General features: G+C 47.7%; 1 protein-coding gene and 1 long non-coding RNA gene across 3 annotated transcripts in view; one reads left to right on the forward strand and one right to left on the reverse strand.

The window, feature by feature from the left end:
* The window catches only part of LOC309335166, a 722,355-nt gene that overhangs the window by 107,639 nt on the left and 589,380 nt on the right, over positions 1-25,336 (reverse strand). The window lies entirely within an intron of this gene.
* On the forward strand, positions 2,248-13,645 carry CBX4 (chromobox 4). Of its 2 annotated transcripts, XM_081850153.1 has the most exons (6): positions 2,266-2,388; positions 5,795-6,073; positions 6,215-6,258; positions 7,321-7,386; positions 10,072-10,138; positions 11,207-13,645. In XM_081850153.1, the coding sequence occupies exons 2-6, from the start codon at positions 6,005-6,007 to the stop codon at positions 12,584-12,586; spliced, it is 1,626 nt and encodes a 541-aa protein (XP_081706279.1). In that variant the 5' UTR covers positions 2,266-2,388; positions 5,795-6,004; the 3' UTR covers positions 12,587-13,645. The 2 variants fall into 2 exon arrangements, with proteins under 2 accessions (XP_081706280.1, XP_081706279.1); XM_081850154.1 differs by lacking the exon at positions 5,795-6,073 and having other exon boundaries at positions 2,248-2,388.

Raw genomic sequence — 25,336 nt, forward strand, 5'->3', positions numbered from 1 at the left:
CTGTATCCCACCTGGTTTCGACGTGCACAAAGACAAGGGGAAATAATTTTTTGACAAGTGTCTAAATTTGATTCCCCCTTTGAACTCGAACCTCCTGACATAGAGAGGTCCTGAGATCGCGTCCCCACGTGCCTGTTGCAGTCGCGGAGTCAAGAACACCACGCACGTGTGAACGCCGCCAGTTAGGCATCATCGTAGATTTCGTCCACGAACTGGCTGGGGTAGAGATCCTGTGCAACCCTTACGACTGGGTGCCTGTCTTGGATAACAAAAGGAACAAAGCTCCGAGGAAGGGGCCTTGTTGCCGGGGGAGGGAGGAAGGGCAGCGGGGGTTAATTTGGGAAAAAAATTAAAATCCAGCCTTCCACGCTGTGGGAACAAGCTAGGGACCCGCGGCCCTTCCCCGCCACTCCGCTGCTCGGCCGCTCTTGGTCCCAGCGGGCGCCTGCAGAAGCCGAGCGCGCAGCGAGCCATCGGCGTTCGCTTTCCTCCCCCTCGCGAGCGACACACGTGGCTGCCAACTCCGGCCTCATTTGCATACGGAAACGCTTAACTCTTTCCGTTCCGGAAGGGCGAGGAGCGCCGCGGGAAAAGGAAATATTAACAGCACACGCACGGGGATTCTCCCTTTTCCTCTTCTTCTTCCGCCTCCTCCCAACGCGTAAATTCTCTACCTCTTTAAGAACTTTTTTTTTTTTTTTTAGATAATCCTGGGATTCCAGAGTCCTCACGGAAATTCCTGGAAAGCTTCGAGATCGCCTCGGGATCGTTTCCTAACTCATTTCAACCCCCCCAAGTTTTTAAAAAGGGAGCTCCTTCAGAACACCCAAAACCCTGTGGGCCGGCGAGACTTCCTGGGGTTTATAATGAATCACACGCCGCCAGCATTGAATGAGTGCCTCCGCTCTTTTTAATCCAAAATAGATTCCTGACCTATTAAATGGGTTCTTCTTTCCCCAGCCCAAATCACTTCCAGGAAAGACGCCTTTGCAGCAAAGGACTTCTCCCCAAGGAGGTGCCGGGGGAGTTCAACAGAATCAAGCCCGCAGCTTCCATCCTGGAGGTCGGCTCCATCCGCTGCCCGGCTTCCTCCAAGTTAACCTACAACCGACCTAATGCCCAACCGACTTCACCACCACCCGGGTTATAATCGGTTACTCCAAAATTCAGCGCAGCAGCAGGAGTGGCCAGTGCAAGTCAGATCCTGGTGTCTAAAATGGTTCGCTCGGTATTCCTGGTTCGCAGTTTAGGACTTGGTCCTCAGTTCCTCAACAGCCCAGATTAAAGAAATCCAATGTACATTTTAGAGAAAGGTCGAGAGGAGAGTTTGTTTGTGCGGCCCCTTTGAATGTAATAATATCCCCTTAAAGAGCCAGGCGCCCGTTTGCTGACGCTGTGTGTGTATATGCGTGAGTGAGAGAACGATTGGTAGCTGCAGTTCTCCTGGCTGATTTTAGATGTCCGTGTAATGTATACCTGGCATGATCAAGGTTCTTTGGACCTTGGGATTTTGGTGTGAGCTTTCCGTTTTCCTGTCTATTTCCACATACAGGTGAGAAGTGGCAGAATGGAGTTCGTGGCTTCAGGCAGAGATCTCCCCGCCTGCCCAGGAAACTGCTTTATTGGTGACATGGGGGGGGGGGGCGAATGGGGACGGAAGGAAAACGCGCTGGATCCTAAACTCTTCCTCCGCAGGCTAACATAGAAAGCCAGAAATGGAGGCAGCCAACTGCCCTTTGGGCATAAAAGCGGTATACAAATTAATAATAATATCATCTTGCTGCAGATGCCACAGCTGCTATTTCACAACCCCTCTGCTTAAGCTATTATTGTCAGGTGATCCTGAGCCAGGAGAGCATCTGCATCTTTCAAAGGATGAGGTACTGGCCCAAGTTTTCCTGTCGCTGCAGTGCTTTGTGGCAGGAGAAGCTGCACATGGAGAAATTCTCCCTTCTAGCCAACTCTTAAAGACCCTTACGGCGTCGGTACTTGGCAAACCCTATTCCAGACGATCATCTCTTTCCCGGTGTGTGTTTATCGCAGCTTTTAAAATACACCCCCCCCCGAACTTTTCCCTGGTTGTTATTCACTGTCTCCAGGTTGTTTAATCCCCTTTCCCCTCTTCTGTGTGGTTCTGTCGGCTTCCCTCTTCGGGCCACCCGCAGGCTGCGTCTCCCAGCTTCAGGGTCGCTGTGTTTTATTGCGTCATGTCGTGTGTCGTTATGACACAATGCCAGCGTCCGGTGGGGCTTCGATTGGAAGCGGATGGGAGAAGCGGGGAAGTCATTCGTCCGTTTCTCTCCGAACTATTCCCTATTGCCTGTCTAATGAAAACTCATTCCAGGTGGGATAAACGGAGTGGAATGAAGTTTTTGGGAAAGAAGCAAGGTAGGGAATTTGGGCTCTAACGAGGTAAACGCTGCAAAATCGGGGGACAATCCGTTTGTTTAGAGTCTGTCTCTGTCCCTCATTCGGTTTTGCTCTGGAGATTCTGCAACGCGGGATTTGAGCGTGGGTGTTTTGCGCATTCTCTCTGCTACAATCCTTACACCGAGTCGATTGTTTTCTTTCTTTCCCAATCTCTCTCTCTCCGCTGTGTCTTTGGTTTCAGGCTGAGGACAGGAATGTTCCACTTGGTCAAACAGCTTCTTTCCTTCTTCTACCTATTTGACAGCCCCCCCCCCTTTCAAACTGGGTAAAATCACTTCAGCAGCAGAACCGAGGATCCTAAAATGATCCAGACCAGCAGCAGACCTACGGAATTATGTCCTACTTTTTAAAGAGCTCGCACACCCAGCTTTTAAAATGGCGCGTAATCCAATAATGTATTGCGAAGAACTCTTGATCCGGATCAACCATTTAAAACATCCTAACTGCAATTTAGTGTTCGCGGGTATAAAGTGTTGTAAGAGGTCTGGTTTCTCCCACTTGGTAGTATGTGGAACAGTAATTGGATATCATTAGTATGTTGGATAGTATGTGGAAAAGGAAAAGTCTCATCCTCGTTAAGTACAGAAACAAGAGGCGAAAGCTCTTCTGAATTAGTGCAAAGTAGCAGGATAGGATCTGCTGGTCCCTATGAATGCAGTATCCGCCCCCATAGGATCAACTGTAGCGCATAGATTGGGGACTAGCGATTGCATTTTTTTGTATTGTCCAAATGCAGAAAATGCAAACTTCCCCCCATCCCACCCTCCATTTCCTGATCCGCGGATCGGGCTCCTCGCCTCCAGGGCAGTTCGCAGATTCCGCTGGGTTGAAGCGGCGCTAAATTTCCCGCAGACATCAGTAGGGGGCGCACTGGCGGGCAACCGAGAGAAGATGAGATTGCTCACTTGCTGCTTAAAAAAACACACCCGCTAACAGCACGTGGCAGTGGCGTAGCGTGGGTTGTCAGCACCCGGGGCAAGGCAAGTAATTTGCGCCCCCTAACCCGTGGATTTGCGCCCCCTAACCCTAACCCCCAGATGTTGCGCCCGGTGCGGCCAGCCCCCCCTGCACCCCCCACGCTACGCCACTGGCACGTGGAAAATATAGGGAGAGGAAGGGGGGCGTGGTGAGAAGAGGGCTTGATGTACAGTTCTAAGGGCCCGCCTTCCTCTGATTTTTTTTTTTTTTTTAGGAAAGGTTATTGCTGGTTAATTAATAAAAAACGATCTGGGTCGACCATCTTTCCACGGTGTGCTGAATAGACCGGCTAGCTGGCTGCTTACGCATCCTCCCCTGTCTGTGTCATCAGCCACCTTTCCGAAGGACCCGTTTGGCCGAAGCAGATTTGGGAGATCGTAGAAAGCCAGGCTTCCCCTTCCCCTCCCCTCCCCCCCCACTAGTTTAGCGCCAGCGCGTCCCCGGTGCTCCGGTTTCCAGCAACATCTCGCGCAATTGGCTGCGAAAGAAGGACGATTCCATCCGTGTGGTAAATGCTCCCCTTTGCTGAGATTAATCCGCTTCTTCTCACACCCTATGAGCTCCCAGAACCTCGGCCGTCACGTGTGGACAGAGGTCTTGGCGCTTTCCTGCTGTAACATCGCTTAGCCCACGCCGAGCCCCATTACAGGATCTCTGCAGGAATTATAGCCGGGGGGGGGGCTAGCGCTCTCTCTCTCTCTCTATTTATATATAAGCCAGTTGATTAAATCGACTGTTCCCGAAAAAAGAAAGCCACCAACTCATCGCGCCACAATAAATCAGGTACTCCCCTAAGGCGCACGACACTTCGGGACATATGGGTCGATCGCCTTCTCATGAAACCGCCCCCCCCCCCAAAAAAACTGGGCAACTTTGCGCACGTGTGTGAGCTCCGGTTAGGCGGGGAACTGTCCAGCCTCTGGTAAACTCCCCCGGTGGAAGCCACGATCGCAGCAATCGGGCTGGGCTCTAGTTTCCGAAAAAGGTGCCCTCTCTCCCGCCCACCTTGTGGGGCGACTGACAAGGGGGATTTGCCCCTTTCCCATACACTTGGGGGAATATAATATTGTGCCCATCCACCGAAGTTTTTCGGGATCTGGGCAGTGGGTCTGTCTCTGTTGCGAGATTGCTTCTCCGTCTATCTGTCTGTCTGACGGTCTGTGTGTCTCTGTGTGCCCACATCTTCTGATGTTCTCCACTTCTCATCTTCCACGTCGCCCCATTCCAACCAGAGCTGGCCAGCTCCCATCGCCTCCCCGGTTTATATCATGCCACCTCTCCTAGACGGTTCCCTCTCTTGCGGGGACGAGGGTTGCATGCTGCAGAGCTTCCCAGAAGTCTCCCCCTGGGGTTCAGAGCAGAGGGCTCGCACGGCCCCAACCCCAGCTCGCTCGCAGCTTTCGTGGGTGCCCTGCACTTTCTCCGCCCTCACAGCTCCTCCCGCTCACCTGCCACTCCAGCGAAGGTTTCCACTGCCTTTTTTATTGTTCAACTTCTGCCCTTATGCGCGCTGCAGAAACAGACTGAAGGTTCCTAAACCTTTAGTGGAAGCCTTAGGTGACCATCTCGAAAAGGGGTCCCAGTTTTTATTTTATTTTTGAAGGACTGACTGACTGGGAACCAAGATCAGAATTGAAATCCGGCAAACCGGGAGAAGCCATTCCTTCTCCAAAGAGAAGCTACTTTTCTGTCGCGAGACTAGGCTGCCCAAGGGCCGGAGTGGACCTGCTCATCTTATTTGACGTTTGACGTGGCTGAAACCTCGCCCACCCACCACCGCCTTGCCCCCGGTTGCCCTTCTCTCCCAGATAAAGACTTTGCCGGGTCCCTTTTAATCTAAAGCTTGTTCCGTCATGTTAAAAAAGGTCATTCCCCCACCCTCACCCCATTGCAGAACAAACCCCACAGCAAATAAATGGAAAACTTTGCGGATCAGCCCCTATGCTTCTGACGCTACGAAGCCGTCAGAAAAATCAATAAGGTTTTTTTGGGGGGGTTGCTACTTTGCAACTCCTCAGTCCTCCGGTTTGGTCCCCGAAAATGGTTCCTTCCCTGCATAAGACTTTGCCAAAGGGCACAGTTGCCCCTGCAGTGCTGCTATCCAGAGAGACTGAATGCCACCCTGAAGACGGTGTTTTTTTTACACGGGCGGATTTCAAAATTTTAGGTGGGGGGGGGCTGACTAGGGTAGATTGCTGAGCAATGGAGCAGTCGACCCTCCCCCCCCCCCCCGCTTACTCTCACACACCGCCTGCATGCAAGGGGGGGATTAAATCGAAACCCCTTCTCCCCCGCCTCCCTAACATTCTCTCCGTTTCCCCTCCCCCCCTTTTCCCGCCCCTCGACGGCGCCGAGCCAATCCCCGGGCCGCTTTCCTCTTTGACAGGCAGCGAGCTCCCCGCCCCCCCATGACGTCCCTGCGATGATTTGCATGAGTTGCGCTGCTGCAAGAGGCTGGAGCTCAGTTGTCTGGGAAGGCGAAGCGAGCGGAGAGCCGGAGAGCGCTGTCTGACTGCAAGACACCCCAGCCCTAGGGTTCCCCCCCGCCCGATCTCACGCTCCCCTCCTCCACCCACCCAGCCCCCCACTACCCAAAATGGAGCTGCCGACGGTGGGCGAGCATGTCTTTGCGGTGGAAAGCATCGAAAAGAAGCGTATCCGGAAGGTGAGCGAGCGACGGTCCTTGCAACTCCAGGGTGGAGGGCGGAGAGGGGAGGGCTGCTGGTTTGCAGACTGCGTGGTGGGGGGAATCTTTCAGGAGACTGACGTCTTTTATCCCTCCCCCCTCCCCTTATTTTATTTGCAGGGCCGAGTGGAGTATCTGGTCAAATGGAGAGGATGGTCCTCCAAGTAAGTCCTGGGGAAGGGCGACGGGGGAACCTTTGAGCGGGCTTCAGAGTCTGCTGGCTTGCCTGCCTGCTAACGCACTCCGCTTGCATGCTCCAGCAATCCGGAAAATGCCTCGGTTGTTGTTGGTTTTTTTTTTTAACGCATGCATAAAAAGGAGGGGGGACGTGCATGCAATTGGGGGGGGGCAGCCTAGAGAAACGAGGCAAAGCGGTGCAGAGCCAGCAGCTTCAGAGAGAGAGAGAGAGAGAGAGAGAGAAGGCAAAGGCGGCGACTGATGTTCAGCAGTTGCAGAAAATGGCTCCTTTGGAAAGCAGGCTCCATATTGCAGAACCGAGCAGACCCGAGATCGAGGAAGAGAAGGGAGGGCGAGAGAAGAAGGGGGAGGACCCCCACAAATAAATAAATAATACATTAAATAGGATCCGATTTAAATCCTCGAATGTGGCCCGAGAGGGAGAGAGACCCGGGGGAAGGCGGCCACTCACTGTCACCAGGGTGCTGCCTTACTGGCTGGGAGGGGACTGCGGTTGAACTTGACCGCCCCTCGGTCCGTGCTGCTACTTCTGCTGGATCAGAGGAGACGTGCGGGAGCTGGGAAGCTCCGTGGGGTCTGGATGACAGAGCTTGCGAGGAGGGGCGGGGGCGGGAAAGGCGCTGCAACTGGGTAGGATGCCGAGACGGCGGAGGGGGCTGATTTGGAAAGGGGGGGGTGGGCTTTTGGCCCGCCGCCGCATGCATGGCATTCCTCCGGAATAATAACCGCGCTAAATAAACAAGATTCTCTACTCCGCCCGCCCAGTCTACAGCCCCTCCGCCCATCCCCCAGTTCCCTGTAGCGGCTGGAGTCCTGAATGCGCACTTTGAAATCTGTCTTGGGAAGCCGGAGGGGGGCGGCGGCTAACTTGGCTAGTCTCTAAAATGGCCCCTTAACATGCAACTTGGTGTGTGTGTGTGTTTAAACTCTCCCATCGAGAACTACAAATGTGAATTACTGCACTGTATAGCTAAGTGGTGTGCATTTTAAATAAATAAATAAAAACCTCCTCTCATTTCCTTTGCAAGGTATAACACGTGGGAGCCGGAGGAAAACATCCTGGATCCCAGGCTCTTAATCGCCTTTCAGAACAGGTGAGAGCTTATGGAGCAAAGGGGATGTCTGTTTTTCTGCCTGTCTGTCTGTGTCAGGAGCTGTACACCCAGATCCATTTTCGGTGAACAGCCACTGCTTTTGCGCGGGAGGTGGGTAGTCCCGGGGTGGGCCGCGGAGTGCCGAGGACCTTTCCTTTGCTGCTGCTGCTGCTGCTGCTGCAGTAGCACAGGTCGCAGGGAGCGTGGCAGCCTTGTGCAAGCGGCGCTGCGCGTGACGGAACTCCGCTTTAACCCCTTCGCCGCTGCAGCGCAGGGACTTCCTTTCCGGACGACGCTCGAGTTGCCTTGCCTCGGTCGTTGCAAGGTGGTGCTGCTGCTGGCACGTGACGGAAGGGAGAGGCGGAGGGTGTGCGCGCTGCTTGCCAGCTCGGCCGCTCTTGCGCTTGGCATTTTCTGAGAGCCTGCCTGGGGAGAATCGCTGCTGCGGAAGCCTCTCGCAGGGAGCCCCTCCCGCGTCGTGTGTGTGGCTGCAAAATGCAGCTCTCGTCGAGCCCTGGCTGCCTCAGCGGGAGATTGGGTCGATCCCAGTGCATACGGCGCTGCTGCTGCCATAGGCTTGGCTTTTTGCGTGCGACTCGTTTCCCTTAGGATTTTGGCGCAAACCGAAGTGTAAACTTGGGGAATAAGAGGCGACGTCTTGCACTTGCATTCCCCCCCCCCCCTCACACCACAGTCACCACTCGGTGCGTCTGCCAAGCTGCTCTAAGCTTGAGGACTCTGGGCCTTGCAGGATATGGGGGGCGGCGGAGAAAGAGAGGTTGCTTCTCCAGGTGCCTGAACTGCACACCTTGGAAACGGCGCTAGTTGCGGGCTTTGCATTGCCCCTGCTCCGCTCCGGCCAGCCCCTGGTGGGGGCGGCACCTCCTCGGGCTCCGCCCCCTCCCTTTCCCGCGTTCGATCGATAATTTGGTTACTTCGCGGTTCAGGCGCCTGGAGCACGTTCTCCCCTCCCTCTTCAGCCCATGAGCGGCCTCCGAGGCAGCGGTGGGGGGAAGGGGCGCATTATGTGAATCCTAATGAGGTGATTAGCATCCAGGGCAGTTCCTGCTTTCTTGCCGCCTTGTGTGTGTTTGGTTTCGTGACTCCCATCTCCTCTGCAGGCAGCGCGTGGGATGGGTGGGACGTTGGCTGCTGGTTACCCAAACGCCTCCAGCGTGGGGAAAATAAGTGCAAAGAGGGTGGGGACTTGCCTGGACTCCCCCCTGGGATGCGTTTTGTTTAGGATTTGCTGTCAGCACCCACATGTTTTTGCCATTACACAAGATCTCCCTTAACTGCCAGTGCACATTTGCACCCTGCTACACTCTCCTTGCAGATTGCTAATTTTATGGGTGGTTTCTTAAGATAAGCAAAAAGGGACCCAGTAAAGAATATCTCCTGTGGCAGGGAGGGTAGTGTGAGCAGATAAAAAAGCTTAAAAGTCAGCAGTCATTGTTTCCACCCAGGTTCTCCTAACCATGTTTATTCAGAAGTAAGCCCCTTCCCCATGGTTTTCAGTTGAGTTTTTATGACCAAGCTGTAAGCAAAACCTTAGGTGTGTTTCGTTGGAAATAAGCTCAACTTAGAGTGTCATTTTACTTTTCTTGGAATAAGCCCCATCAAACTAGAGGAAACCTACATTTGAATAGACATTGATAGGATTGGACTGTCATCTACATAGGACTTGATTTCTCCCAAATGTTCTTAGAATTGCAGCATCTGTATTTGTTTTGACATTTTAAAATTAAAACTTCTACCAAAATGGTGGGTTAGTTGGCAAACCAAGATAAAGCAGCCTCGGAATAGATATGTTTCAGCCCCATTTAAAGTGCTAAAATGGCCCCCTGAGAGACTTGGCCGTAGTAATTCAATGACTTGTTTTGTTGCAAAATATCAGATTGGCTGGTTTCAAAAGCTATTGCATTTCTATGCCTTTTTGCATGGTTGCGGAAAATACTGGTCTCCATGAGAACTAGATTTTTATTTATTTACTTGTCTATGAATTCCTAGATCTTGATAATTTCTTGGGGATAGAGATGCAGGGCATTTTCATGTATTGCACTAACTGCAATCCTATACATGTATATTCAAGAGTAAATCCGACTGAATTCGGTGGAGCTCATTCCCTGGAAAGTGTGCAGGGTTGCATACTAATTTGGAGGGAGTATCTCTTATGCCCATATTGGGTTACTCTGTGTATTCTGGGTTATTGTTTTTTAACTTGTTCTTCCACTTGTTGCCCTGCCTTAGCATTTACATGTGCAAAGCATGAAAGGTGTTTTTTTTCGGTGCTGTGTGAAATTTTCTCCCACCCTTTGCTTATCTGTGCATTTCGCCCCTCTCCGCTGGAATAACTGATACCCTGTAGGGGCTCAGGCAGCAGTGCTTGCTGGCTTGTGTTAATTCCCGTGACCTTTTAGCATTTTGTCTTGTTGCCTTTAGTGCTGTAGTCTCCTGCTGCTGCTGCTCTGCAGTAAAAATGCTGCCTAGCTCTGTGATTCCTTACTTAGAAGTCCCACTGTGTGGCTTACTCCCAAGTAAGAGTGTTTAGGATTGCAGCCTTAATCTTGTGTTCAGGGTTAACCTGCATGGTAAAGGACATTTTTCTCTCCCTTGTCCTCTTTGGTGTGTTGTTGGAAGAGAGGTTTCCTAATTGCATCGCTATTGATTTTTATATCTCTTCAGGGAGAGGCAGGAGCAACTTATGGGGTACCGCAAACGAGGACCAAAACCAAAGCCATTGGTGGTTCAGGTAAATCCAATCAGTTCCTCTGCTTTCTACTCTCCTAACTTTCAAAGTGAGATAAGACAGTAACAGTAGATCTAGCCAAATCCTGAAATGGGAATCTTGCTGAGCAAGCTGATTTTTTTAAAAGGCTTTCTGAACGCCTGTTCTGTTTTTGTTTAATTAATAAGTATCTGCTTCCTTGTCTGGTGCCTTTCCCAGGGGAAGAGAATTTCATCTTGGTTTCATCATGCTCTGGGAGACAGCGTGTTTGTACACACACACACACACACACACACACACACATGCCTTGTTAACTGTAAATAGCAGAGGAAGCCCTGGCCATCCTGTGACTTCATAGGTCCTTTTGCCAGCATGTGTGGAATATATTCTGAGAAGGCCCAGCAAATGTGGTCTCTGTCGTGGGTGACCATGACTGAGCCCTCTGTGTCCTGCAAAAGAGATTTATTGGTGGAGTCTTTGAATCAGCAGAAGGATAATTCTTAGGTGTTCTCTTCCACCTTGCATTCTGTGTTTGGTAGCCCAGTTGGCTGTGAAATACACTTCCTGCTTCACTTGCGGAGACCTACAATGCAATATGCCTGTGCCTTGGCAAGAAGTATGTAACAGGAGCCAAGGAGGGCTGTTCACAGCAGCGTTGTCCCTGCCCCAGCCTGCCCCGATTTCCACATATGTTTCTTAGACATCCTTTCCCCCTTGTGCTCCAAAGGACCATTGACTAAAAGAATGTTGCCTCTAATTTCACCTCTATCTCAGCCAGTTAGGGGGAAGGTGGGGTGAGGTTGTTGGACTAGGCATTTTAGAACAGGGTTTCCCCAAACTTGGGTCTCCAGCTGTTTTTGGACTACAACTCCCATCATCCCTAGCTAGCAGGACCAGTGGTCGGGGATGATGGGATTTGTAGTCCAAAAAAACAGCCAGTTTAGAGCATCCTTTAAAAACTGTTGCTGTTAAAAGTTCTGGGTCTTCTAGGATCTGTTTCAATAGGCTTGTAAAATGTGCTGCCCTCCTCTCTCTTTCAAAGCCCTTAATGGACTGTTTTCCCCACTCCCTCCCTGCTCCTCCTCCTTGCAGCTGCCATCCTTTGCACGCCGTTCCAATGTCCTCACTGGCCTCCAAGACCCTGCCGTGGAGAACAGGCCCAAGCTGGACCTGGGCAGCTCTGGCAAAAGCCAGCAGCACCAGTACGAACTCAACAGCAAGAAGCACCACCAGTACCAGCCCAACGGCAAGGAGAGCAACATCAAGTCTCACGGCAAAGGGAAATACTACTACCAGCTGAACAGCAAGAAGCACCACCACTACCAGCCCGACCCCAAGATGTACGAGCCCCATTACCAGCCCGGCAGCAAGGAGCCTCAGCAAGGGCAGGCCTGCTTGGACCACAGCAAGAGCCCGTTGATGTCCCACATGGACAAATGGTCTCCTGGCTCGGCCAAGAGCCTGCTGAACCCTGTGAAGAACCTGGGGGGTGCCGAAGGGAAGAACGGCGCAGAGAAGAACCTTTCCAGCGGCACAGGGCCGCCCCCACTGCCCCCTCCCCGGGACGGTGTGACCAGCAACGGGATTGGCGGCAAGATGAAGATCGTCAAGAACAAGAACAAGAACGGCCGCATTGTGATTGTCATGAGCAAGTACATGGAGAACGGCATGCAGGCCGTGAAGATCAAATCTGGAGAAGCGCCCAAGAAGCGGGTGGCTGAGGACAGGACTGCTAAGAGAGGGGCCTCCGAGGAGAGGCAGGAGTCGTGGAAAAAGCCCGGGGCGGAGAGATGGCTGGGCAGCGACCCCCAAGGGAAATCGGGGGCAGAGGCAAGTAAAATGCCTGCCGAGCATGGGGCCAACTGCCAAAAGACTACAGCCTCTAGCAAAGAGCCACCCATTCCTGAACAGCAACCCCTTCAGCTCACCACCAAGCCCAACCTCGCCCCGTGGTCCCTGGACTCCAGGCCGCAGGAACAGAACTCTGCTGCCGCTGCGTCCTGCGTAGGGCTGAACCTCTCGCCCAGTTGCGGTGGGTCGCGCAAGCGCTGCCTCTCCGAACCCCACAGGGACAAGGAGGGCGGCAAGAAGCGCCTCACTTCCCGGAGCATCAGCGCCCCCACCTGCCTCAGCCCTCCCACCCCGGAGAGACCCGAGGCCCGAGCGCTTCCCGCCTCACAGCCTGAGGTCATACTTCTGGACTCTGACTTGGATGAGCCCATAGACTTGCGGTGCGTCAAGGTGCGGGGGGACAGTGAGCCCGGCCTGGTGCACATTAAGCCAGAGACTTCGCCCGCGCCAGCCGACCCGCCGGCACCAGAACCTCCGAAACCGGTGGAACACTTTGAGGTGGGGGAAGAAGAGGAGGAGGAGCCCGTGCAGGAGTTCAAGCCTTTCTTTGGGAATATAATAATAACGGATGTGACGGCGAACTGCCTGACTGTGACCTTTAAGGAATATGTGACAGTGTGAGGAGGCGCAGGCTTCGGCCCTCTCCCTGGGCGGCCTGACACATGACCCCCTCATCCCTCCTCCTCCTCCTCTAAGGTATTGTTCTGCCCGGAGAGTAACTCTATGGTGCCACACGCCCAAGATCAGACATGGCCCACGACCCCCGCCATGCCCCAGAAGAAGGGAGGGTGGTGTGCGGCGATTTTCCTTCGCTAGAGGGTGGTCTTCCATCTTGGTTGGTTCCTCGGGGGGGGGGGGCCATCTCCACCTTCCCTGGGCCTCGTGCGCCAGGAAGTAGTCAGGGTGGCGGCTTCCCAGTTAACTTGACGGGAGAGTTACATAGTATTATATTTTAACAGTGCTAACTTGTCGAGTCGTTCTTGCTCCCGTTTGTATGTGGTGTTGCTGAAAATGTATTGTTTGAGCTGAAGGCAGCCCCCCTCCCCTCCAAGGTGGGCCACGCAATTATATTTATTTGTAGGTATTTATATAATGAAATATTAAGAAAAGACTAGATTTATGGAGTTTCCCTAGATTTGCCCTATATATATATATAATTATATTAAATACATATATTATATATATATTAAAAGCTATATCAGAATATTTTCATTTTCGTCCCTTTTTAAAAGCCACTTCTGGTTTTCGTTTTCCCCCCTACTTTTCCTTTTCATAAAACTGCAGGACCATCCCTTTCCCTCTGGTATATATTTTTTGATACTGTGTCCAACGCATTCTTGTTTTCAGTGTGCAAAAAAAAAAAAAGTTAATAATAATAATCATTATCTAAAGCTAAACAAGCTATTATAGAAACTGCTGCTACTAGAAATGTCTAAACTATAAGCTTCCAATTATTATGAATTGCTTGAATGTAAATATTAAATGGATATGTTGAAAGTGCATTTGATGTTCTGCAGCTAGCCTAGGGTCTGGGTTGCAAAGACTAGCTGGAAAGTGGGGAGGAGCGAGGGCCTGGAGACCTGATGGGCACCTGTTCCTCTTTGGGGGCTGTATGCCGAAGGAAGGAAAATTGTGTGTCATGCAGTCATTGCAAAGGATTATAAACCTTTCCAAAAACAACAGGAGGTTTTGAGTACATTTATTGCAACTTTGGTTGTCCTTGGGGGCCCGGTTATTGTGCATGCAATCTAAGCATATGTTGCTGTTTCGGGTCTCCGGTCATAATCTGCAGGGGGTACTTTGGATGCAATAGGTTCTCCATTCTTGGATTAGATGACCTCTGGAATTCTTTCTCATTCGCTAGCTGAGAGCCCACAAAGGAAGCACTCGAATGCGATGGGCAAGCTTCTGCTCTGCTTTAGTTTTCAGATGATTTCAGTTCTTAAATGGTGCGGAACAGAGCGAGGTGCCAAACGCTGTCATGCCTGACATGTATGATCATCCAACTAGCACATATGTAATTGGTTGTAAAAAAAAAAAAAAAAGACCTACACAGAGGCTGCTCCTTCGATAGCATCAAAACATGGATTCCCTCTCCTTCCCCCCACCCCCCGGCGCCTTAAAGGTCAGGTGTAACTTCTTAAGAAATCCTGGATAGAATAAACAATTGGAGTACGATGATAGCAAGAAAATGTTGCTCTCATTCTGTCTCCCACACACTTCCTCCATAGGAGAATTATGTTCCTTAAGAGGTAGGCTGTCCGTTTCAAAGAGTTGCATGAATTTATTTGGCATTCACCATCTTCAGACTGTAAGGTCCCTGTTAGGACTTGCACAAAATGTTTACATAGATGTGCCTCAGCAGAACTTCCTCACCAGTCATCCATAGCAGTCTCTTAGGGCGCTCGCCATAAAACAGTCAAAATGACTTTCTGCCCTACCTTGGCATGTCATGAGAGAACATGGCAAAGTGAGTGGACTTTTGTCAACTTGCCACGTTAACCAGAAAGGTAGATTGCCAGACTGATACTTCCAAAAGAATGCAGTTGTGCTAGTGTAAATTGTTCTGACTGTCATTCTGTGAAGCTTTAGTTTTCAGGATTAAGTCATGATCCTAGAAATAAAAGACTGTCTTCCTTTCCGTCCCCAGCCCCCAAAAATAGTCCACCTGGAAGAGCCTTCCCCAGCTTTTACTGCCCTCCAAATGTTGCTGGACTATAACTCCCATCCCTGACAGCCAGCTGGGGCTGATGAAAGTTGTAGTCAAAAACATCTGGAGGGCAAAAGGACAGGGAAGGCTGACCTGAAAACTGTGCTGACTTTGCCTTCTGATATCTCAAAACACATTTGAGATTGGGTTGTTCTTTTTGTTTTCATTATGTATTTTGTGCTTTTATGTTGTGAACCACCTGGAGACCTGCAGGTATAGGGCAGTACAGTCGTACCTTGGTTATCAAACGCCCTGGAACTCGGACGTTTTGGCTCCTAAATCCTGCAAACCCAGAAATGATTGTTCCAGTTTGCGAATGTTCTTTTGGAACCCGAATGTCTGATGGGGATTCCACGGTTTCTGATTGGCTGCTGGAGCTTCCTGTAGCCAACCAGAAGCCATGATTTGGTTTTCGAACATTTTGGAAGTCAAACAGACTTCCGGAATGGATTCCGTTTGGCTTCCAAAGTCCAACTGTATACAAATCTAATAAATAATGATAAATAACAAAATAATAATAATCATTAATATTAAAACATCTGTATGGCAAAAGAACAGGGAAGGCTAACCTAGAAACAATGCTGGCTTTGCCTTTCAATATCTCAAAGCCCAAGTGGAATGCAGAAATCTGTCCTAGAGTCAAATGGTCCAGTTCAGCACTGTTTACACTGAGAGCCAGCAGCTTTCCAGGGTCTTGAGAGTCTCATCTGGACTTGCAATGCCAGGGATTCAACATAGAAGCTTTGACATACAAATGTGTTGTTCCTTTCCACTGAGCTATGAGGCACCTAGAGGCCCGTATTAGCAGATCTGAGCTTCAGGAAGTGCAAGATATAAGAATAGGAACCTGAATTCTGTTCTGGCTACTAATCTTTAATTGAAAGGTGCAGCAGCTGAGATTCCTGCATTGCTAGAGGTTGAACTAGACAACCCTTCGGGTCCCTTCCAACTCTTACCATCCTGTGATTCTGTATCCTGTGCCCATCCTTCTACGCCTCTGCCGCCACTGCTTGAAGAACTCTTTGAAAGCTGGTTCTGTTGTTTTTCTCAGCAATGCTGGTAATGTGGGGAAAGGTAGATTGGGTAGATTACACTTCATTGGGCCTTGGTCTCATCTTGTTGCCCTCCCTGCCCTTAATTAAATCTCACAGATAGGCCATTATTGGGCAGTGCATGCTTAAGGTGGACTGCGGTTGGAGTGGGAACAAATTGCTTCATATGATTATACTAGTTATCTTCTGCATAAACAAAAAATATATAGGCTACTACTAGGTAGAATCCTAAGTCATTGGGAGTGATTGCTGTTGACCTCAGGGCAATTTCTCAGTAAAGCTGCCATGGGAGTCAGGCTGCATGTGTTTTACTCTTTACAAGCACCTATCTGAGAAGGAACTGAGGACTTTAGCCATGTCACAACATGGACAGCTAAACAAAGTCTATTTTTAAAATAAACAAAATGCAGAAGTTAGAAGAACCAATACAAAGCCAACAGGGTGGCAGCTCCCATTGTATCAGTGGTTTAATTTGATTTATGGATATTTTTTTTGAAAGAAAAGGACTGCTTCTTACCCCCCCCCCAAAAAAAATGCTTTACAGCTTCTTTTTTTTTAAAAAAAAAACAATCTCCATTCTTTCTACACAGACATCTTGCTAAATATTAATCAACTGTATTCTAGGAATGCATTTGGGCTGCTGTAATAAAAACTCTCAATATTGAGAATGGATTTCTTCCAGTGAGAAATTGTAAAATCTCGGATGGAAAAAGCTTGAAGAAAATGCTTACTTTTTCAAGGAAAATGCTGTGTCCCCACCCACTCCTCACGAATCTCTTCATTCCTTTGTTAAGAGTGAATACGGAAATTTGGCTCAGCTTTGAAGTTTCAGGCTGTTTGTGTTCAGCTTTTGAGTTTTTTTGAAAACCGGAAAGGCAAAACATATTTATCAGCTGCCTACTGTAGAGGGCCACCAATTGATTTTGTCTTATAGGTGACTGTGTAAACAAGTCTGGGGCCCCTTCTTACCTTTGTCTTGTTACCTTTGTCTAAAACAAAAAGATTTTAAAAGTAGAAAAACTTGTGAAGAATAATGTAATACAACCTGGCCATCATAGCTCAGTCACTGAGCCACACTTCCTGTATCACACAAACATGTCAGTGGTTATGAGATGAATCTTCCTGTTCCTCTAGTAAACTTAATTATATTTAATAACTTTAATCATTGGTGGTTAGCAATTAATGCAAAATGCATTATCACTTGCATATTAAAAACAACTTAATTGCAACTTATTACTAGCTATTGGCAAGCCCATGCTTCTTGCAGACTTCTCCCCACCCTGCTTCTGCCCCAAATCTGACAACTGTCCTGGATAGAGAGGCCTCTAGAGTGCTGAGCTTTTTGACCGAGCATCTGTGGGTGTTTTGAGGAACGCCATTTCCTGCTAGCTGTATCTTGCATTGAAAGTACACAAGTATCTGGCAGCTTCAGGTGCAGCTGATTTAGTAAGCCGACAAAACGGATGGGGCCTATCCGCTCTTCAAATAGCCAGGGGAAGAGGATGTATTTTTAGTGTGCAAGGTTTGCTGTTGAGCTTCGCTCGGTGGCAGCTGGAGTTTTGTGACTATGCAAAAGTGCTGTGTAATTCATGACACACATGCCAGATTGGGAGGTACGGTGGCTCGTTGGATTCCTAACAGAGCGTAGGCTGGCTTTGAAAGCTAGAGGCCCATTTTAGATGTCATAAATGTTGCTTCTACTGACCTACTGTTGCTTTCCTTACACTTGGCTCTTCCTTTGTGAAGCTCAGAGTCGCTTATGTGGGCTCTTGGCTACACACCCACACTGATCAGACTGAGACACCAATGCAAAACATTTCTGCTAGTGTATTTGTGGAACTGGTAAAATTGTTCAGCCCAGATTCCGAGCTCCACCTCTGAGGGCCTTCTGGCGGTTACCTCTCTGCAAGAAGTGAAGTTACAGGGAACCAGGCAGAGGGCCTTCTTGGTAGTGGTGCCTGCCCTGTGGAATGGCCTATCAGGTGTCAAGAAGATAAAAGAACTACACCACTTTTAGAAGACACCTGAAGGCAGCCCTGTATTGGGGAAGTTTTTTAATGTTTGATATTTGATTATGTTTTTATATGTGCTGGAAGCCACTCAGAGTAGCTGGGGAAACCCAGGCAGATGGATGAGTGGTGGTGGTGGTTATTATTATTATATTAATTCCAAATTATAACACAGTGCTGTTGTTGGTGAGATATATACACTTAATCTGCTTAAGAAGGACCAGAGGCTTATAGAATTTTCTTCATAGGAAAGAGTGACCCGATGGTGAAAGATCGACTCCTTGAGAGTCCTGAGCAACCTTTCTCAACCTGGGGCCATCCAGATGTTTTGGTTTATTGTTCTCATCAGTCCCATCCAATGCAGAGGGCAGCAGACTGGGGAAATCATCATGAATGTGTAGTTCTGTGCAAGCACACGGGGCTCATAGAAGGTCCCAGTGAAATGCAGCCTGTCTCCCAGCTGCTGACAAAGGCCAAAAGGGCCCCATACCTAAGTGTGTAAAAGCTTCCTTCACAGGGGATGGGTGTAGGTGTATGTATTTCAATCCTTGCAGCATTAGCTGCAAGCCCTGCTGCCGGTGACCTTGAACAGAGCCTGTGACCTTGAAGAGACTAGGCGGATGCAGGAGATAGCTGCTTCTCTTGAAGCAGGTTTGTTTTGATTACTTGGTTTGTCAGCTGCTTTCCCCCTCCCCGCCAAGCAGATCAAAGCAGCATTCTGTGATCAAAACGTATAAGGAGCACAAAATAATTAATATTGTAGCCTTTCAATTAGACAGCCAGACCCAGATATTAGTCTGCCATGTATTTGAAGGGGCAGTCTATGCAGCAGTACAGAAAGGAGGAATTCTGCTCCAACATTACTCATCTTGAGCTGCTGCTTCTGCAATGTATGGAACTGCTTTGAATGGGTGGGTGGGGGTATTCTCCTTCCCTCCCCAGCTGTGTGATGTAAACAGAAGTAAATGCCAAGGGCATTCCTCCTTGGTCTCTGGCTCTCGTTTCTGGCACTTCCTCTCCTTCCCAAGTGAAATAGTGGATTATCTGTCCAAACATATTTTCTCCTACAAATATTTGTGCAACAGACTTGACAGAATGTTGGAATTCTCTTTTCTGCGCTAGCATTTTAGCATCCAAAATTCTAATGTTTGGGCTGTTCTTGACAGTCACAAAATGTGTATAAATTACTAACCTTGGTTTATGTATTTATCAAATTTCCAACTGTCACAGTTGCCAGCCTTCCCCCCCTCTTTTAATTATTTTATTTATTTATTGCTGCCCTTGTGCCTTTTAACAGCAGTGTGACACGTAGAAGTCTTGCAAAAGAGCTCTTTTCAGATAAAACAATGGAACTGGAAGGAAATATTTCACCTTATTTCATTGGCAAGGGAATCTAAATTCTTGCTTGTGAGAATTATGTTAAAGTGGTTAATTCAGTGTTGCAATAGTTTTTGCAGTTGTTTTTTGCCAAGTGAGGCTTGTACAACTTGGGAGTTAGCAAAACTGAAGCACTTCAATGCCTTTCCCAAGCATCAGTGCTTAAAAGGCAAGGTGCAATACTTGCCAAGTGCAAAATTTCACGCTTGTTTCTGAAATCCATTTCACTTTAAGCTTAGAATCATAGCATTGTAGAGGTGGAAGGTCTACAAGGGTCATGTAGTCCAATGCAGGAATCTCAACTAAATCATACATGACAGATGATGGTCGTCTTATCTGGTCAGTTTGCTGCTTTGTGGGGATAGAAGCCAGCCTGCACATGTGCACATTTAAGTTTGAAACTGGGCTGACCAAGTCTCTGGTTTCATTCGGGTCTTCATACACTAATGAGAGGAGCCACCCTGGATTCACATATTCCACCCGTAATGAAAACCATCAGAACTCCCTTCTCCTTGAAACACAGTATGAACAAAAGCAATAGTTGCTTCAGTGAGATCATTCTCTGTTAAGAACAGTGCTGGCAATATAAATTAGCAGAGAGCCTCATTTAGCCAAGTTGATGGGTCTAAAATACGATACTTGACAGCATTCATTACGATGCACTTGGAACAAGCCTGATATGTTAGTATAACCAAAATAGCAGGATTCAGTTTTTCACATATTTAGGTTTGTTTTCTAACCATCTTAGAAGTTACATTTAGCCCTGTTCTCTTTCTGTAAAGGAAAACACCAGTGTGTACTTACGCTGCACACTTATTATTATTATTAGGATTTATATACCGCCCTATACCCGAAGGTCTCAGGACGGTTTTCCCCTTTGTGCAGCTACCAAAATCCGCTCCTCTATACGTCTTTCAAAGGTACAGGAGCCGTCCCACCTTTGTATCTGTTTACCCTAATGCCAGGGAGTTTACCAATTGACTTGATTCTACTGGGGTCCTGAAACAGAAAGAACATAATTGCAGCAAGGCCTTTTTCCAGTGTTTATGCAAAATAACAATGGACCCTGAAAGACTTGCCTATCAAGAATACAAGAGAGATCTGTGCTCTTTTTTTAATAGAAAAGGGGGGTGGGAGTTGTGCTCAAACAAACTGGAGGATGAATGAACAGATTTGTTACTATCTCCAAAAACAACAGTTACCTCTTGGCCAAAATGGAAAACTTCCAAATCCAAACACCCACACTTGGGGATAATGTTCGGCTGGGGGTGGGAAGGAAGGCTTCAGATCTGCTTCAGATTTCCAGTCTCACTTGATTCCACAGAGAGAGATCTATGGCACTACGGTGGCTGTCACAGGTGAGTGTCAACAAACAATTGCATGCCCAAAGCAGAAGAAGAGAATTGACGTGGAGGAATGGAGTGGGCGGGAGGAGAGTCTCTAGCATTCCTTTTGTTATTTGGCCCAGGCAAATTAATGTCGGTTGTTTCATCCTGGAGGTTATAGCTCTCCTATGTTTCCTGTCTCAAACGAAGAAAAAGGAAACTCAATGTATTCTTAATAGATTGCAAACGTGTATAGCTATATTTAGCACACTGATTTCAAAGGAATTCAGGCATGCCTAATTCCTTTCTGGGTGGTACCCAGTCAGTGTACAGCAGGAATCATGCTTATGAATTGGCTTAGCTCCAGCATTTCCAGATTGTTCTTTCAAAGCCTCTAAGATGGCTAGGGAATCCATGGCCCTCCAGATGTTAATGGGCTCCATTTCCCATCAGTCTTAGCCAACATAGCCATTGGTCAAGGATGGCGGGAGTTGCAGTCCAACAACACCTAGAGGACCACAGTGGAGATTTCTTTTTTTCTTTTTTCTTAAATTTTTTGAACCCCCCTCCACACACACAATTTCCTACCCCCTCAAAGGAGGACTAAAATGCCCCCCATACCAGAACCTTCCCAGTTTATTTAACCTAATATCCACTGAAGGATGAAAACCACCAGCCTATCCTGTACCTCCCCCCACTTGTAACCCCCTGAGAAGCAACCTTGGTGGGGGGGCCCTTGTCCCCCATTCCCAGATTTTGAGGACCCCCCCATCCATTTATGCTAAGATACTCCTTCCCCTCCCATCCATGTAGCACCAGACCCTCCTCCCCATTATTCCTCCATGCAGAAGCCCCCCCTCCATTTTGAGGTCACCCCTCCTAATCCACAGTGGATATTTCTGAAACCCCCTCTCTCCGTTACTGTCCTTCCCCCAAGATGAACACAACTCTTAATTTCTGCAATCCTCGACTGATCTTCTCAAGTAGGGTGTGGGTATTGCCCTTCTCAAGTAGGGTGTGGGAACTGTGTTAGTGGACCTTGCAAACTTCCATAGGCTCTGGGCAACAGCAGTCCTTGTGGGGGATGCCTGTACCCAATGCTTTTTTTCAGCCAGAGCTCAGTTCCAGCACCTCTCAGGTGGGCGCCATTGCCATTCTTAGAGAACAGGGGAGAAGTTTGTGGTGAGTTCCAACACCCCTTTTTCTAGAAGAATAGCACTGCCTGTGCCAGTTATGCTTGTGGGACCTGGCAATGTGTCTCAGATTGCCCTAGTCATGCTTTTTCTTTCTTTTTTATAGCAGCTAGCCCAGTCTTGAAAGTCACACTTTCCGCACATGTGAAATGTGAATTAATGCTACCTCTTTCACAAAGCTGCACCAAGGACAAAATGAATAGCAGTTTTTAGTCAAGCGCAGAGCTGCCCGCTAATGTCCTTCACCAAGACTAAAAACTGAGTGAATGTTGGCTCACATCCCATCGTTTTCATTCGGATATTTTTTCCCCCTCAAGCCAAGGAACAGAGGGGAAAACATTTGCAGGCATATAGGGGTGACAGCTGCTAGAAGCTGTTTTAGACTCTCTTGCAAGGAGAGAAGTCTACTGCCAATATTAACTGCTTTATTTGGATCACCTGAAACACATCCATAGATGTTTTGCAAACTGCCTCTGAAACCGCTCCCTTTCGAAAGGAGCTTTCCAGGTAAGCATAGAGTCTGCTGCTTGTGAAAAGCAAATCTAAAGTCCTCTTTGGCTCACAGAACAAATACCACTGTTCTTTTCAATCCTAGCTATTGCTTTTCATCATCATCATCATCTATTTATTTATTTATGCCCCACCTTTTTCCCTGACAGTGACCCAAGGTGGATAATTGTATATAATTGTATAATTGTAACTGGGCAACACGGGGGTGCCTTTGAGGAGGATCTAATAATAAAGGCCACTTAGAGTGTCGCCTTCCCTATTATTATAACAAATATTTTTCCTTTGCATTCACAACACTAACTCAGGAAAAGCCTTTTCACATTTTTGCTGACGATTCACAGAATATCTGACACCATTCTGCACGGCAAAAGGTTCAATGTCATTTTCAGCATTGATAAAAGAGCTGTGCAGATACATACAAATCCAGCAGAAGGCATGTCTGCCCGGCACCTGTATGCTTGGAACGCAATTCTCAATCCAGAGTCTTTAGTTTCATTTCAGACAGCCCTCCTGATAAGACAGGGTGATATCTCTGAATTGTCTCCTGCTTTCACCAATCCTAGTGGCTTAATTCTGAAGCACTTTAAAAAAGCAAGTGCCATGGAGGCCAGTGAAGCTCATTTCATAGCATCTGTGCTTAGGTTTGCAGCCTCCTTGTTTGTCTTCTGAATATTTCAAGATCTTGAACATACTGGTAAAATCAACCTCTGTGTCAGGGTTGGGGCACCCTTCTCAGCCTGAGAGTTGGATTCATATTTGACCAGCCCTCCAAGGACCAAGTGGGCAGAACCAAAGGCTGAGGGGATGGGGCCAAAGGCATGCATCTACGTTTTGGTAACTGGACTGTTGTCTGAAGTCTTCAAAGCACAAAGTGCTCTGTACCAGAAGACATTCAAAGCTTCCTGCTGCCAGTCTGAGGCCAGGTCCTAACATGGCTTTAGGAAAGACTTCAAAACCGTGTTTAAGATGAAACCCTGAACTAATCTATCTTCAACTATCAAAGCTGTCCGTCTTATCCCAGTGAAACACAGAGGACTTCAACAACCTTCCCTCAAGAAGTAAGTGGTAGAGACAATGCATGACCCCTCCAGAACCAAAATACTGATAAACTGGCCCAAAAGTAAGAGAAAAAGATGAACTTTTCGGTACTAATATAGGTTGTCAGAGGATGACAGGGTTTCCAAAACTTGGGTCTCCAGCTGTTTTTGGACCACATCATCCCTAGCTAGCAGGACCAGTGGTCAGGGATGATGGGAATTGTAGTCCAAAAACAGAGGGGACCCAAGTTTGGTAAGCTCTATGCTATAACAAGTTTTGATGGCTCAAGAATTTCTGTGATCAATAAAATAAAATTGGTCAACAAAGCATAACATTTTATTATGACATTTTAGTCTACGTTTTATGACTTTTTATTCTACAGTCTAGAGATTATGAAAGTCTGTATAAACAGGTAGTATAAGGTCCACAGAGATGCTGGCCATCTTTGCCCACCAATTACCGTACCTAATCTGACCTTTGGAGTAATGAAGTGATGTGCCTGGGGATGATGGGAATCATAGTCCAGCAACACCTAGAAGGCACTGTGTTGTTAACCCTTGTATTGACATGAGGTGCGGGGAACCTTTGACCTTCCAGATGTTCTCCACACCTGCATTACATTATTTTCCTGCCCTTCCTCTAAGGAGTTCAAACTAATGTGTACAGTGGTACGTCAGGTTACAGATGCTTCAGGTTACAGACTCCGCTAACCCAGAAATAGTACCTTGGGTTAATAACTTTGCTTCAGGATGAGAACAGAAATCATGCAGCAGCGGCACAATGGCGGCAGGAGGCCCCATTAGCTAAAGTGGTGCTTCAGGTTAAGAACAGCTTCACGTTAAGAATGGACCTCCAGAACGAATTAAGTTCTTCACCCGAAGTACCACTGTATTGTTTTTCCCGATCCTCTTTATTCTCACAACCACCCTGCAAGGTAAGTTAGGTTAGGACCGAGTTAGGTTAGAGCGCCGAGTGAGCTTCACTGTTGAGTGTGGATTTGAGCACTGGACTCCCTGATCTTGATGGAACTCTTTAACAAGTCTACCACACTCTATAATTTGAGTGGCAGCCCTGGCCTGTAGAAGGAATAAATTTAGCTAACCCTATACTACATCTAGGATACATAAACATATTGCAGCACACATATGATGGATAGTGGAACCTCTTTTCTATCTTTCTTTTTAAGCTTTGGAGTTTGTTTACAATATTTAGTGGTAGACTTAGCTATCCCAATGAGCTGTACTAGATCCTTTGCTTTCCATCCCAGATGAATCATGTCCTAATGCATGTTTCTCAAAATCATTCTGCTCCTGATTTGATTGCCTACATATTCTGCAGGTTAAAAGGAGGGGAGGAAGGCATAAGAATATGCTGGACACAATTATGCATCACTGTTTTGAAATGCATATGGCAGAATGTACTTTCTATCATATGCGGTGGACTTGTAAAAGAGTATTGGGAAATGATTCATAACGAATTGGAAAAAAAATGTTTAAAAGTAATTAAAAAAACAACAACCAGTGTCCTTTTAGTTGGGGATAATTACCCAGAGAAATACCCAGGTGTCAAAAAAAGGTTTTTTATGTATGCCACGACTGTGGCCTGTGTTTTGTTAGCCCCTAAATGGAAAATGAGTGAAGTCCCAGCTAAAGAAGAATGGCAACTTAAACTGATGGAATATGCACAGCTTGCAGACCTAACATATAGAATAAGAGAACAAGAAGAACATAGCTTTAGAGAAGATTGGAAAATGTTTGTTGAATATATGGGGGAAATTGTATATATTTGAAAATGTGGGCAGCATTAAGATATATACAACAGTGTAAATAAATTTTGATGGATGTAATAATGGGATACTGAATGGTTTAGTTTATATAAAATATGCAGAGATTTATGTTACGCAAAATGAACCATGGAAAGAGAAGAAGGGAAGGCATTGATATTTTAAGGTTGTTTAAATGAATATTCTAAAATGTAAAAGAGAAAATTTAATAAAACTTAGGGGGGGGGCGGGGAGGAGAAAGAAAAACAAATGGCAACGGCTAAAAAGCTAAACAAGGAAATTTGGAATCCAGGATACAGTATGTCTTCAGAAACAACACTGAGGATTTTTAAAACAGTTTTCAGATCTGTGGTTTAGCACAGTCAAGGCAAATA

Source organism: Podarcis erhardii (genome assembly GCF_964252035.2).
Source record: "Podarcis erhardii genome assembly, chromosome: 2".
NCBI lineage: Eukaryota > Metazoa > Chordata > Lepidosauria > Squamata > Lacertidae > Podarcis > Podarcis erhardii.

Coding starts and splice junctions, on each gene's coding strand:
- CBX4 (XM_081850153.1), top strand. CDS start 6,005: ATGGAGCTGCCGACGGTGGGCGAGCATGTCTTTGCGGTGGAAAGCATC. Junction 6,074..6,214: donor AAAAGAAGCGTATCCGGAAG/GTGAGCGAGCGA, acceptor TTTTATTTGCAG/GGCCGAGTGGAGTATCTGGT. Junction 10,139..11,206: donor CAAAGCCATTGGTGGTTCAG/GTAAATCCAATC, acceptor TCCTCCTTGCAG/CTGCCATCCTTTGCACGCCG.